At 30.4% G+C, this 15,586-nt stretch overlaps 1 protein-coding gene across 1 annotated transcript; it reads right to left on the bottom strand.

Annotated features, from left to right (window-relative positions):
- Positions 1-11,770: 11,770 nt before the first annotated feature.
- On the bottom strand, positions 11,771-13,903 carry LOC114305400 (WEB family protein At1g75720). Its single transcript, XM_028250476.2, has 2 exons — positions 13,617-13,903; positions 11,771-12,708 (listed from the first exon to the last, which is right to left on the bottom strand). Exons 1-2 carry the CDS (start codon positions 13,755-13,757, stop codon positions 12,211-12,213), a joined length of 639 nt encoding a protein of 212 aa, XP_028106277.2. The 5' UTR covers positions 13,758-13,903; the 3' UTR covers positions 11,771-12,210.
- Between the last annotated feature and the right edge of the window lie 1,683 nt (positions 13,904-15,586).

Below are 15,586 nucleotides of genomic sequence, written 5' to 3'. Positions count from 1 at the left end.
TTAAATATTATATTAAAAAATTAAAATAATTTAAAATTATAAAAGTTTGTATTTCCAAACATACTTTCACACCCTAATAATCATGGATCTTGTGTCCGAGACAATCACATCACTTTATAATCTCAATCGTTTTTAGTCAACCAAATCAAGTATAAGACTTGGTGCTGTTTGGGAAGGAAGATTTTTATTTTTTTAGTTTTTTTCCATTAAAAAATAAATTAGTTACGAAACTAAAAAAAAAAAAATTCAAACAAAATATCACATCAAATCTCATAATCATTTCATTTTTTCTCTCACAAAAATCGCATCCAACCATAAAAAACGTAACTATTTTTTCAAACACAAAATTTTTTTCTTTAATAATATCCTATAACTAAAAAAACTTATAAAAAAACCCACTTCCCAAACACCAACTATCATTTTTACATTTTTAACTTTCCAAGAAAGAGTGTCTCGATAAAATGAGATTTTGGGCCTCATTTTATTGATTGGGTCTTGAATTACTGAATAACTTTATATGGCTCACACTAAGTTTACGTCTACACATTTGATTCAAATTTAAGCAATTTCCTTTATTTTTTTTCTAAATATATAACATTTTTATTAAGGAGAAATAACAAGGTTAAAGTTGCAATAGCGATTATAGTATGAGTTAAGAAATGTACACAAAATTCATGCATATAGACATCTCTAAGAACATAATAATGAATGGTCCAAATTCAATTTTTGTAAAATGAAATTCACATCTTGAATAAATTTGAATCAGGCACTAAATCTTCTGACTAGTTTTTATTATTATTATTATTTTTTTTTTTTTTTGCGCAAAAAAATGGTTTAACATTTTTTTTTGATTGGCAAAATTTTGCTAAGATTAATTGTGTGTTAGGCCAACAAAAAGGCTGAACACATGGCAGCCGAATGGATATAATATTTTTTTCAAAATTTTTTATCACTACAACATTTTCTTAGTTTAGTGACATTTGAAAGTGCCACAAAACTATTCTTCTAATGACATTTTTTGGTCTTGTGGCATTTTGAACAAGTGCCACTTCTATCGGTGCCACGGTAGATACGAGTGCCACGGTAGATACTTGCAAGTGTCACTGCACCATCATGGCTGAAAACTTTCAATGACATTTTAATGTCATGGTAGATATTATTTGTGGCACTATCAAGCGCCATTAAAAAAAGAGTTAGTGACACTTGTAAGTGTCATTACACCATTAAGACTAAAACCTTTCAATGACACTTTAATGTCATGGTAGGCACTATTCGTGACGCTATCAAGTGCCATTCATGACGATAATTTGTTGTAGAACAATTTGATCCGCTCTTGCGGAGACTCGAACCGCCAACCTTCCGCACCATAAACCTTATACACCACACTCTTCCCACTACACCTCCATACCACCACATGATTATATATGTAACATATATTATTTATATAGTACATACATCCATATTAATATAAAAATATATGTATAAACATAATTATTTTATTGAACATAATTTATGTAAAATAAACTATTTACTACCAAAATAAAAAAAAAAAGACCACTTTTGGCGACTAAAAATATTTTTTAGTCGCCAATTCTATACTTTTGGCTACTAATTGTTTTTTAGTTACTAAAAAACTTAACTTTTGTCGACCAAAATCGGATTTGGTTGCCGGAGATGCACTTTCAGCTACCAAAATTTTGGTTATCAAAAACTTTTATTCCCGCCTTAGGATTTTAGTTCTCCCGCGCTAAAAATGACCACTTTTGGCGACTAAACTTATTTTTTAGTCGCCAATTGTAGACTTTTGGCTACTAAAATTTTTTTTGGCACCAAAAAGCTTTACTTTTGGCTACTAAAATTTTTTTAGTTGGTAAAACCCATATAATCAGCGACCAAACTTATTTTTAGTCGCCAATTGTAGACTTTTGGCTACTAAATTTTTTTAGTCGCCAAAAAGCTTTACTTTGGGCTACTAAAAATTTTTTAGTCACTAAAACCCATATAATCAGCGACCAAACTTAGTTTTAGTCGCCAATTGTAGACTTTTAGCTACTAAAATTGTTTAGTTGCCAAAAAGCTTTACTTTTGGCAACTAATGCTGTTTTGGTCGCTGAAAGCTATACTTTCAGCGACCAAATTTTTTTGGTCAGGAAATTTAGTCGCCGAATATGCTTTTCCTGTAGTGTGTATTGAGTTTAATTCATTTATTTTTAATCATTTACTGCATTTTAAAAATTTAGAAAATATATTGGCATTTTTTGTTTTTTCAAAAATGTCATTATAAGCTTGAAAAGTTTTTGACTTAGCGGCATTTCTCAAAATGCTATAAAATAATTTTTTATGACACTTTACCTAAGTGCCATAAAAAGTAATTTGCACCTACCTAGTGTCCTGACATTTTTTAAAAAATGCCGTTGCAACTAAAGTTTAGTGGCATCTGTTGGTAAATGCACAAACATAATTTTTTGTGTCATTATTTTGTAAACTATCATAAAATTGATGTGACATTTCTTTATTGAAATGCCACTAGAACCTTATATGTTTTGTGGTTCTATGGCATTTTTCTAAAACATTTAATGCTAATTTTTATTTTGGTGGCATATTCTAAAAACATGCTACTAGTATAGTGTCACTAAAGTGTAAATTTGTTATAGTGACATTTTTGTTGTAGTGAAGTGACACTTTTTTTAATTGAAATGCCACTAGAGCCTTGTATGTTTATGACTCTATGACATTTTTCTAAAAAATGCCACCAAATATTCTTTTTGTGACATTTTTTAAGAACATGCCACTAGTATGGTGTCACTAAAATATATTTTTGTTGTAGTGTTGTGACACTTGTTCATTGAAATGTCACTAGAGCCTTTTATGTTTGTCGTTTTGTGGCATTTTTCAAAAACGTGCCACTAAATATCATTTTTGTGGCATTTTCTAAAAATATGCCACTAGTGTAGTGCCACTAAAGTATGTTTTTGTTGTAGTTTTGTGACACTTATTCATTGAAATGTCACTAGAGCCTTTTATGTTTGTCGTTTTGTGGCATTTTTCAAAAACGTGCCACTAAATATCATTTTTTGTGGCATTTTCTAAAAATATGTAACTTGCATAGTTACGTCACATTTAATCTTAACAAGTTGTCTTCCCCGTGATTAAGACAACTTAAAAGCATAATTAGTGCAAAAATTAAATAAAAAAAAAATTGATAGCTAACTGCCCTTGAGATAAGATTGAGTTGATCACACAATGAGGCTAACATTGATTTGATGGAGATATAAGCTCTTGGAATTGATAATACAAAAACTATGCTTGCGAGCAAACTGTGAGGATTTGTAAACCACTGGTTTTAATATGATAATTATGAATGATCAATATGGTCCAACAACATTGGATTATTTTAGGGTTATCATTATAAAATGAGGGCATGATTTTGGTGTATGAGGAATCTAAATTAATAGTAGTCCATAATTATAGACATACGTACGCAATGGCATTTTGGACTGACCCTACAACTTCCAAATTAAATTTGATTATTTGACATAAATTTTGCTGGAGTTGCTGCAAGGAATCAGTTTGAAAGTCAACACCATCACATTATGCTTCCTAAACACTTAAATATGATGATTTCGGTGATTTGAAATATTTATTTTTGTGGAACTTATCAAATAAATTATTTAAATAAAAATTTAATTAATTAGACGTTGATAATCACGTTATGTAATTCCATCGCATTTATTTTTAAAAATGAATATAATTTTGAGAATATTTTTAAAATAAATGTAATATAACTCGAGCACCAGGCCAGCCCTTAGTCATCATGGGCCAACTTTGATTTGCATTTCCCTCAATTCAGCAAGAAAATCCTCTCAAAATGACAGAACCAAAAAACAAAATATTGATGCATAAAAATGCAATGAACCCGGTTCATTAACCAATAACACTACTCATTAAATTAAAGACCATAGCTGCGAAGTTATTCAATATTCTTCAAGTACTTTTGGATAATATTTCAAATCAATAATTTAAATCATAAGATTTGTTACTTTTGTGTTAAATTTTAAAAAAGAAAAATGTTTTAAAACTCTAAAAGAATAGCTTAATTTATTTTTTTCCTCCTTATGTTTTGTCTCTATTCCCTTTTTTTTCCCCCTTTGTATGGGTGTGCCAGCTCAATAGAGCTGCTCTTAGCTACTTTAGAGCAGCCCTACTAGAGCTCTCTATTAAAGTCCTTAAAAAAATAATGCACAAAATGTCAATCAATCAATAAATAAAATAAAATATAGCTAAAAAAGTGTAGAGTAATTCTCAATGGGAACACGTGTTAGTAATTGTTAATTGTTATTAGTTTTGTTTTATGAGTGGATACGAGGTCACTGTTGTGAGCCGCCAGTTATCACTACAACAAAAACATACTTTAGTGGCACTACACTAGTGGCATATTTTTAGAAAATGTCACAAAAAATGATATTTAGTGGCACGTTTTTGAAAAATGCCACAAAACGACAAACATAAAAGGCTCTAGTGACATTTCAATAAACAAGTGTCACAAAACTACAACAAAAACATACTTTAGTGGCACTACACTAGTGACATATTTTTAGAAAATGCCACGAAAATGATATTTAGTGACACGTTTTTGAAAAATACCACAAAACGATAAACATAAAAGGCTCTAGTGACATTTCAATGAACAAATATCACAAAACTATAACAAAAACACACTTTAGTGACACTATACTAGTGGCATGTTTTTAGAAAATGCCACAAAAATAATATTTGGTGACACATTTAGATAAATGTCACAAAGCCACAAACATATAAAGCTCTAGTGGCATTTCAATAAAGAAATATCACATCAATTTTATGGCATTTTATAAAATAATGACACAAAAAATTATGTTCGTGACATTTACCAACAGATACCACTAAACTTTAGTAGCAATGGCATTTTTTAAAAAATGCCAGAACACTAGGTAGGTGCAAATTACTTTTTATGGCACTTAGGTGAAAAATTTCATAAACAAATATTTTATAGCATTTTGAGAAATGCCACTAAGTCAAAAACTTTCCAAGCTTATAATGGCATTTTTGAAAAAACAAAAAATGCCAGTATATTTTAAAAATTTTTACAATGCAGTAAATGATTAAAAATAAATAAATTAAACTCAATATACACTACAGGAAAAAGCATATTCGGCGACTAAATTTCCTGACCAAAAAAAATTTGGTCGCTGATAGTATAGCTTTCAGTAACCAAAACAACATTAGTAGTCAAAAGTAAAGGTTTTTGGCGACTAAACAATTTTAATAGCCAAAAGTCTACAATTGGCGACCAAAACTAAGTTTGGTCGCTGATTATTTGGGTTTTAGTGAAAAAAAAAATTTAGTAGCCCAAAATAAAGTTTTTGGGCAACTAAAAAAATTTAGTAGCCAAAAATCTACAATTGGCGACTAAAAATAAGTTTGGTCACTGAGTATATGGGTTTTACCAACTAAAAAAAATTTAGTAGCCAAAAGTAAAGCTTTTTGGTGACTAAAAAAATTTTAGTAGCCAAAAGTCTATAATTGGCGACTAAAAAATAAGTTTAGTCGCTAAAAGTGGTTATTTTTAGCGCAGGAGAACTAAAATCCTAAGGCGGAAATTAAATTTTTTGGCGACCAAAATTTTGGTAACTGAAAGTGCATCTTCGGTGACCAAATCCGATTTTGGTTGGCAAAAGTTAAGTTTTTTAGCAACTAAAAATAATTAGTAGCCAAAAGTATAGAATTGGCGACCAAAAGATATTTTGTCACCAAAAGTGGTCTTTTTTTATTTTACTAGTAAATAGTTTATTTTACATAATTTATGTTCAATAAAATAATTATGTTTATACATATACTTTTATATTAATATAAATGTATGTACTATATAAATAATATATGTTGCATATATAATTATATGGTGCTATAGAGGTGTAGTGGGAAGAGTGTGGTGTATAAGGTTTATGGTGCGGGAGGTTGGCGGTTCGAGTCTCTGCAAGAGCAGATCAAATTGTTCTACAACGAATTATCGTCACGAATGGCACTTGACAGCGTCACGAATAGTGCCTACCATGACATTAAAGTGTCACTGAAAGGTTTTAGTCATGATGGTGTAATGACACTTATAAGTGTCACTAACTCTTTTTTTAATGGCGCTTGATAGTGCCACAAATAATATCTACCATGACATTAAAATGTCATTGAAAGTTTTTAGTCATGATGGTGCAGTGACACTTGCAAGTATCTATCGTGGCACTCGTATCTACCGTGGCACCGATAGAAGTGGCACTTGTTCAAAATGCCACAAAACCAAAAAATGTCATTAGAAGAATAGTTTTGTGGCACTTTCAAATGTCACTAAACTAAGAAAATGTTGTAGTATGCCTCCTACTGTGCTTTTGTTGTGCTTAAAACAACACAGTTTCACCTTTTTTTCTTTTTTTTTTTTGAATGCTTTGGTTTTTTTATTTTTTTATTTTTTCAAATCATGTTCTCACTATATTTTTTGGCATAATAAATTACACTTTGTCTTATATTTAGTTACTTTTTTACTTTAATTCTTTAAATTTATTTTTTAATTTTGATCTTTTATGTTTCAATTTTTTTTTTAATTTACTTCTAAAGTTAATTTCTGTTAAAAATTAGACAAAAAATGAGATATTAACAATCATATGACATAAAAATATTTTTGTGACTGTTAATATCTTATTTTTTTCTAATTTTTAACAGAAATTAGCTTTAGAAGTAAACTGAAAAAAATCTGAAACATAAAATATCAAAATAAAAAAAATAAATTTTAAGAATTTAAGTAAAAAAGTGACCAAATATAAGGGCAAAGTGTAATTTATCAAAGAACATAGTGAGAACATGATCTAAAGGAAAAAAAGAAAAGAAAAAAGAAAATAGGGTGAAACTGTGCCGTTTTAAGCATAGCAAAAGCACAACAGGGGGGTTCACAGCAGTGACCCTATATCCTTTATAACTAAAGTATCCGGGTCAATTTACGCGTATTTCGACTAATTTCACGAATTACGTAAAAGACCCACGCAAATAGTCCTTTTACGTGGATAATTCTTAGACAGAACCTGCAGGAGTTAAATTCGAGACTTGGAGGGAGCACACCCCTAGGTCTCAAGCTGCAAGAAGTTATTTTGTGGTATTGGGTCACGGCCATGTGGTGCTTTAGGTATGTTGTGATTGGTAAAGGGGATGCGACTCACGATTTGTGTTGGGTGATTGAAAAATATAAGGGGACGTGGTGATTTGTGATTGACTAAGGGTATAACCATCTAACGTACTTTGACCAACAAATAATTTGTTTCAAGTTGCACCCAGTAAGTCAACCTTTTGAAATTTAATTGTTATTAGTTAGTGAGTCATTAGGTTAAGGCTTCGTTTGAGAAATGAGTTTTTTTTTTTTTTTGCCTGATGTTAAAAAGTTTCATTTGAGTTGGGCTTCTTAGTTTTTTTATTTTATTTTTGTGAGAGAAAAAAATAATAATAATTTAAATGTGATATTTTATCTTATTAATTTTTTAATTTATTTTATATTTTCGTTATTATTTTAACTTGATAACCCCATGCTAAACTAGGATTAAGATGAGTCATTTGGGTTCGGCTCGTAGCTGACATCAGTAGCGAAGCTAAAAATATGGAGTCAGCAGAGTTTGACGTCGAAATGGGGTTCACATGGTTACATGTGCCCCAGTTTTAATCTTTTATTGAATTCCATGAACTCATCAACTAACTCATCCTTTGCCTTCTTATCTCTGTATTATTCACTAATACAAAGTTACAAACCGACTAGACCGACCATATATTAAACCCCTCTTGTTTTTTTATGTTCATGAAAACGACATCCAATGTTATCCCATAAAATTCTCATTACCTAGAGACAAAGACAGATAGAAAGAGGGCAAACAAAAGTCTCAATGTGGGTTAATAAACAAAACAAATGACCGTTGTTGAGAGACGGGTCATGTGTTTTGTGATTGCTGGAATAAATAAACAAATATTTAACATTTATTTAAAATACAAAGTAATTTTAAAAATTATAAATATTTTTTATCAAAATTATTTATTTATCAAAATTATTAATTACAATATAATTAATATCATTAAAATTATTAATTAATTTAATTATTTATTAATAAAATAAATCCTTTATTATTCAATTAAAAATTAAAAAAATTAAAATATAATTTTTAAAATTATAAAAATAATTTATATTTTAAATAAATATTAAAAGATATATTTATAATTTAACCATAAACAAATGCTACGCAACACTGCAAGAGACGGAGGGAGCATATAAAGTAGGGGGGTTACGTGGGGTTGAATCCTCACACCACGCCCTGAATTGGATTTCCTGTCGGCCTGTTTGATTGCTAATTTTTATTTATTTATTTGTTTATTAGTAAGCTTGCTTCGTTGACTAATCAACCAATAGACATTCAACACGTTCGACTATCTTGGGAGGGAATTTATAATGAGAAAATGAGGTTCGAATCCTTTTAATCATACTTCGCCATTCCAACCGAAAGGTGATGTTGAGTCTTTTGGGTCAAAATTCAAAAAACATATAAATATACAGTTTATTATTAAGTTTTACTTGTTATCAATTTTATTTAAAATAAATATAATTTGATCATATAATTACAACCATTCGATTAATTTAATTTTTTGTATAATTAATATGTTTTGAGAGTTTTATAAGATAATAATTTGAATCATAAAAACCCATGTGAAATTTACAAAATCCAACAATATTGGCTAGATGAGTTGCCAAATTAGAGAGGATCTTGTCTCTATGAAAAAATTAGAGTACTGCTTACACTCGCTCCAAAATACTAAATAATGTCTTATATATGTTAACTTGTTCCAAAATATTTATATTTTTTGGGTAATGTTTTAAAATTTTTACATCTTAAAATTTTCATAAGATGCAATTGTTATCAATGTTAAATAATAATAATAATAATAATAATAAAATAATTATATAAGAAAAAAAGATACAGAATTCTTTACTGACCTTCAAGACACACGTGATCTAGAACATGTAAGGAATATGTGACAAGTATATTAAGATCATCAATTATTTATATTAAATTTATGTATTATGTGTTGTATAAATTGTGAACTTAAATAATATAAATAGATTCATATTGAACAATCACTTTAAATTTCAGCATAATAATATAATAAAGTTTACAAAAATTTATAATAAAATAAAACTAGTAGAAGAAAGTAAATCGAAACCTGTATGATACCACAGTGTCCTTAAAATAGATTAGTCACCTCACTGTGGGTGCTGGAGGAACGTCGATTTTTGTCTCCCAAGATATGATGGTTTAGACTAGGCTAACGCAGAAGCACTTTCTGTTAGCTTTGGCGTACTTGATAATGGTTGCACTCTTTCTAACAAGAACCAAAGAAGGGACTAGCAAAAGATAAAAAAAAATTTCTTTGGTGTAAAAAGTCATCTTCAACTTTTTTTTTTTTTATCTCAAAACAACATTCCCATTTTCCATCAAAATCTCTCAAAAACTCTTCTTCAAAGTTGGAGGGGAAATGCCTTTTTATATATTTGTAGGGATGAAGGCTACCATAAAACTTAGTATCAATGGCTATCAACTCTAGTCTTTAGGGTTAAAGTTACAAAGATGCAAAACTTCCATGTGCATAATTATCATCAAAAGATAAGAGTTACAAAGGTTAAATAAATAAATAAATAAATATATATATATATATATATATATAATGTTATTTAAATAATCCAACTAGATGGATCGCAAAATAGATATGGGTATTGGGTCACAACTCGATCCACACCCAGTCTAAAACATATGCACAAGACAAGCCCAGTCCATAATAACACATAGCCCATGTCCAAGACTAAGTCCAACACATGCACATACATAAGCCTAGGCCAGTCCAGACCAAAACTAAAAATAAGTCCAAGCTTAGGCCGAAGCCCAACTTCTATTGATGCCCACTTTATAAGACAATATTAATTTTTATTCACAACTCAATGGTTTCAGCCCATCATTTTTATATTGTAATCTTCTCACTTGAGAGAATACAAAATTATTCAAACCCACCTCAACCGGCGGTTATGTCCCATTTTATTTCAAATTAAAATTGCCGAAAAATCATCAACATTATGTATTTTACTGCATTAGTACAATAAATTCTAACTAACTTAGTAAAATATGTTAGGGGCGACACAAAAATAATTATTGGGTACAACACAAAAATAATTATTGTGTATAATTCTGCGTGGACTAAAGAGCATCTCCAACGGTAATAGGCATTTTACCTATCTAAACATTACTATAAAGTGTACATTTTATTTTGCCTATCAACTGTTTCATGTTTTTGCTCCAACCATGCTCTTTATTTTAGCTATTCATCCAAATACTATTAATTTTATAAAATGTCACATCAGCAACAAAGATGGAGGGAAATAATCCTAATGATTAAATACATTTTGCCTAGCCTTGAGGGCTAGCTACATGTAGCTAGTGAATGTGAATTGAGCTAAAATGCCTAATTACATGCCTAGTGCATTGGAGTTGAAAAAAGTGAATCATACTAAGCATTTTACCTAACAATCATTATATACTTAGTGCATTGGAGATGCTCTAAAGGAAGTGAAAATAAAACCGGACATCTTTTGCTTAACAAAAGAGCCCTAAAACCATTGGTTCATCCTTTGAAATGTCTAAAGAAGTTAATTATTGTCTTTGGCCTCTCATTTTTAAGTTTATATACAACTTCATATGTTTTATTTATATATAATTATTTATCAAGGTAAATGACAAAATATTATCTGCCATTATTAAATTTTTTATAATTATTTTTAAACAAGTAACAAATTATTCACTCTGTTTGGTTTTGATTTTCAAAATTCACTTTTCAAAAAATTCTATTTTTTTCTTTTCCGTATTTTTTTTTTATTTCTACTGAATTTTTTAATTTTTTAGGTAATATTTTAGACATACCTAACATAAATACATTTAAAAAGTATAATATTTGTGAATTTTTTTAAAAAAAAATTCACTAAATACCAAGCACACTTCAACTACGAAGATAATCACTATAAAAAAAAAAAAAAAAAAATTACGAAGATAATACAAATATTAATAAAAAATCAGTGATACGTGGCATTTTTCTTCAAACCACAACAGATGGCCTCACATGGGTCTTTTGAATTTCAAAGGGATGAAATTATCACCAGTTCAATATAGTTGGACCCGTAAATTCATTACTAATTCTTCTCCGATAATTTAAGCCGCATTCTAGGGTAGATCATCCTATAAGAATTGTAATTGCATGGTTTCATATATTTCTATTGAAAAAATAAGCAAGTATAAATAGATATATAGTCTATTTAATTATTTAAAAATAGATATAATAAAATTATGTGGCTATAATTATTACATAAAACTAATTTTTGTCATAAAGAATTTACACACAGATCCACCAGCTAAATGACTCAAATCATGGAGTCAAATTCTGTCGATGAATTTCATGAACTTAACTCAACGCTCTAATCCATTTTAAAGGCAGGAGAGATGCCTCCTTAAAATCGCTGTAATCTATTTTATAGGCGGGAGAGATGCCTCTTTCTTCTTAAAATCACCCTTTATCTCAATAATTCTTAGTGAAAATGATTTAGATCCTCTGTCAATTACATAGAAGGAAGCAAAAGCTACATCCAAAAACTATGTGGCACAACTTTTATACCATAATCACAGAAGACAAGAACTTATGTATCACTCTCTCAAGGAGCATCAACAACCAGTTCATATTTGATATTCTCATTCTATAGTACACCAAAACCATGACCTCATAGCTTCACAATCTCAAAAAAAAAAAAAAAAAAAAAAAAAAAAGAAAGAAAGAAAAGAAGAAGAAGGAAAGTGATGGTGACAGATACGAGTTGCAGAAAGATGCATGAACATGAAAATTGCTTTGTTCATGTGTTTTAGCCCAAATCCGTCATGATATAACCAAAAACTCTACTTGCACATATAATTATTTCACAAAATTTTCACAAAAGAAAAACAAAGAGTGGGCTCTACGTGTGTTGTCCCCGCATGTGAGCCCCACTTTCTTATTTCTTTTCTGTGAAATAACTCTGTGCAAGTAAGGAAATACTTTTGAATGCATGGATATGGCAATGCCCATTCAAATGCCATGGGCTCTTGGTGACTCACCTTCTTGGCCTCCTTTCTTTTTGGAAAACAACCCTCCAATCAAAGGGATTTTTTTCTTAATCTTCTTTTTAGAAGAAGGGTTTGTCTGAAGCACTTCACCAACATCCTTGGTACTAATAACTTTAACTAGTGAAGGAGAACTAGCAAACTTGACAGATCTTTTCTTTTCAAAATACTGTGAACCTTCTTGTGTTTGTGTCTTGAATTCGACTTTGCTAGCATTTTCGATAAACTTTAGCTCTTCGATCTCAGGATCAACCGGTTGTTCGTGGAATTCTCTTGAAGTCTTCAGATGATGTAGCTCTTTCTTTGTTTGTTCAAGCTCTTGCTTAAGAGATTTGAGGCAATTAGCCATAACATGGCCTTCCTCTTTAGCTTTTTGAAGGTTTTGTTTTGTCTCTTCAAGCTCAGCTGATACAGCTCCAATTCGGGATTGGAATTGTCCATGTTCGCTTGCTCTTGTTTGCATCTACAAGAAATTAAACACATAATAAAGCAAAAGGATGATTATTGACGAACACGGAAAAAGTTGTCTATTGTTGATTGCTAATAGCCTGTTTTGTTTTCAAAATTTTTGAAATTGCAACAGTATGTTGGCCACATCTTCTCTTTTAATTTAAAAACCGTTTCAAAACAAGGCTCCAAAATTCACTTCAAAGCAAAAAAAAAAGTTCATTTTCACTTGGATTTCTTAATAAAAGAAAAAAAAAATCTTTATATTAAAAGAACAAAAAATGGAAAACATACAACAAAACCAATGAACCCTTGTCAATAATAGCACACAATCTTATGGAACCTGCGTTAAGTTTGATTAGAGGATTTGAGAAGAAAAAGAAAAATGTGTGTAAAACTAAGTAAAATATAAGTGTATTTTATTCATGTTTTACCTTCTTTTTTTTCTCTTCCAAATTCCTTCTTAAATCTTCCAACCAAAAACAGTGTCAGTGGACAATGGGATTGATCTCCTGAATTAGTCGATTTATTGGACCAGATACCAAAGTTATCAAAAAAAAAGAAAATATATTGTTGCACTTGAATCGATCAAGCATGAGGTTTTCTTCTTCTTCTTCTTCTTCCAATTTTATTTTAATTTTTATTGTTATTATTATTTTTTGTAAGAAAAGCTATTGATCTAAATTTAAGTGTATATATACAATCCATGCAAGTGTATATATATACATATAATTTTCAGGGCTTTTGTTGCCAGTGCCACATTGGTTGCTTGTTAGTAATCCAACATTCAAATGCATCAATTCAGCAACATATCAAAATGAACTCCACAAGCTCAATCTTACAGGTTTATTTAAGCTCATTGAACACACACACACACACACACACACACACACACACTACTAATAGAGAGAGAGAGAGAGGAACCTCTTTGAGCTTGTTGGCATAGATTTCGCCAGCTAAAACCCTTTCACCAAACAACATAACTGCCTCTTTAACAGACCGGAATGGTGCCCTCGTGTCGATCTCTGCCCGTCCGATCACCACCACCCCCTCCTCTCTTTCCATGTTCTTAATTTCCTTAAACTCCACACTTTGAACACACCCACCACGCACACACACAGAGGAGGACTGAGAGATGAATGAACGAAGGTGGCGACAAAGATCTCTTTGCTTTTATAAGTACGTAAAGAAGCCACCCACCCACCCACCAAGAGTGGATAGAGAAGTCGTTAATTACTCCATAATAGTAATGTATAGTAATATGGTGGGACTTTATCAAAATCATGGGACTTCATTTCTTCGCGTCCACTTCACTGGTATTCTGTTATTTGACGGTGATGTTCTTGCTTGTTTGCTTGCTTTGCTGGTGGTTGCTCCGTCTTTGTTTCGTTTAATTCCCCCACTGCTTGATTTAAAATTCTCTTTCTTTGATAGGGAGGTCTCGCCAGAAGTGGCCTTTTAGGGCCTCAAATTAATTTAGACCTGGCGCCTTTTACTTATTTATTACAAATTATATCAGTAATAGTTTAATCTTTATAATGTTACTTTAAAATTGAACTAAAATTAAGATTCAAAATAATCTGTTCACTTTTTCACAATAATTAAGGATTTATTTCTAATTACCATTTTGTCTTCTATGGAACTTATTAAAAAATGTTATTGTTTGGATTGAATTGATAAGATGCGAAATTAAATGGTAAAGTTGATATAAAGATATAAGAGACAAATTGCAGAGATCAAAAATAAATAAATATATATCTTTAACAATCAGGAAGGTTTCAAGATAGGGCTATATCACATGAGTGGTGCTATGTGTACCAATTGGTATATTAATTAGTATACTAACATATATTATGATATTGTCATTTCAAAAATCAAGCATTTAATTTATAAGAATTGATTCAATATGACCATTTTGGAAAGCGAGTAGGTGTGACAATTAAATGCTTGATTTTTACATATCGAATCAATTCCTACAAATTAAATACTTGATTTTTACAATCAATCACAAATTAGGTTTATCGTTTAAAACATAGCGCAATATCAAGAATAATTAAACTTCAAATATTCAAATTCATGATTTTTGGCAAAAGTTTTTTTTAATTTTTTTTGTCAAGGACCTACCCATCTGAATTAGCCTTGATCTCCATTAAAGTGATGCTTACAATTTTACATCTTAACCACTTCAAAGGCCTAGCCCAATAAATACAAGCTATTAGAGTCATTTTCATGTAAATAGAAGGATCTTCAAATTAAAGGATGATCTATTAGAGTAATTTTCATGAAAATAAAAGGATCTTCAAATTAAAGGATGATTTATTAGTAGCATCCTATTTTTTTGGTTTATATGGATTCATTTGAAAAAGCTTATATTGGAAGTCTTAAACATGTTTGGTTTGTTAATTACATCCCATCTATTTGAGTAATCATCATGTCACACTACAAGAATTAACACTTTTGGCAACAAAAAAATTGGTCGCTAAAAGTCAATTTTTGGTCGGCAAAAGTTATCCGCGACCAATTTTTTTGGTCGCTACTTTGGTCGCCAATTGAGGGTCGGCAAAAGTAATTCGCGACCAAAATTGTGGTTGGTCGGCAAAAGTTGAATTTCGCGACTAAATTTTTGGTCGCTAAATATTTAATTACCGCGACTAATTTATTTTGTCGCCAAAACACTTTGGTCGCGAAAAGTGATATTTTCCCGACCAAAAAGTTTGGTCGCCAATTATCACATTCAACGACCAAAAAGTTTGGTCGCCAATTGTGACATTCCGCGACCAAAAATTTTGGTCGCCAATCGTGACATTCCGCGACCAAAAAATTTTGGTCGCCAATCGTGACATTCCGCGACCAAAAAGTTTGGTCGTCAATTGTGACATTCCACGACCAAAAAA

Source organism: Camellia sinensis, chromosome 1 (genome assembly GCF_055761805.1).
Source record: "Camellia sinensis isolate YWXY chromosome 1, ASM5576180v1, whole genome shotgun sequence".
Classification (NCBI taxonomy): Eukaryota; Viridiplantae; Streptophyta; class Magnoliopsida; order Ericales; family Theaceae; genus Camellia; species Camellia sinensis.
This window is presented reverse-complemented; position numbering and strand designations above follow the sequence as displayed.

Coding starts and splice junctions, on each gene's coding strand:
- LOC114305400 (XM_028250476.2), bottom strand. CDS start 13,757: ATGGAAAGAGAGGAGGGGGTGGTGGTGATCGGACGGGCAGAGATCGAC. Junction 12,709..13,616: donor ATGCCAACAAGCTCAAAGAG/GTTCCTCTCTCT, acceptor AATTTCTTGTAG/ATGCAAACAAGAGCAAGCGA.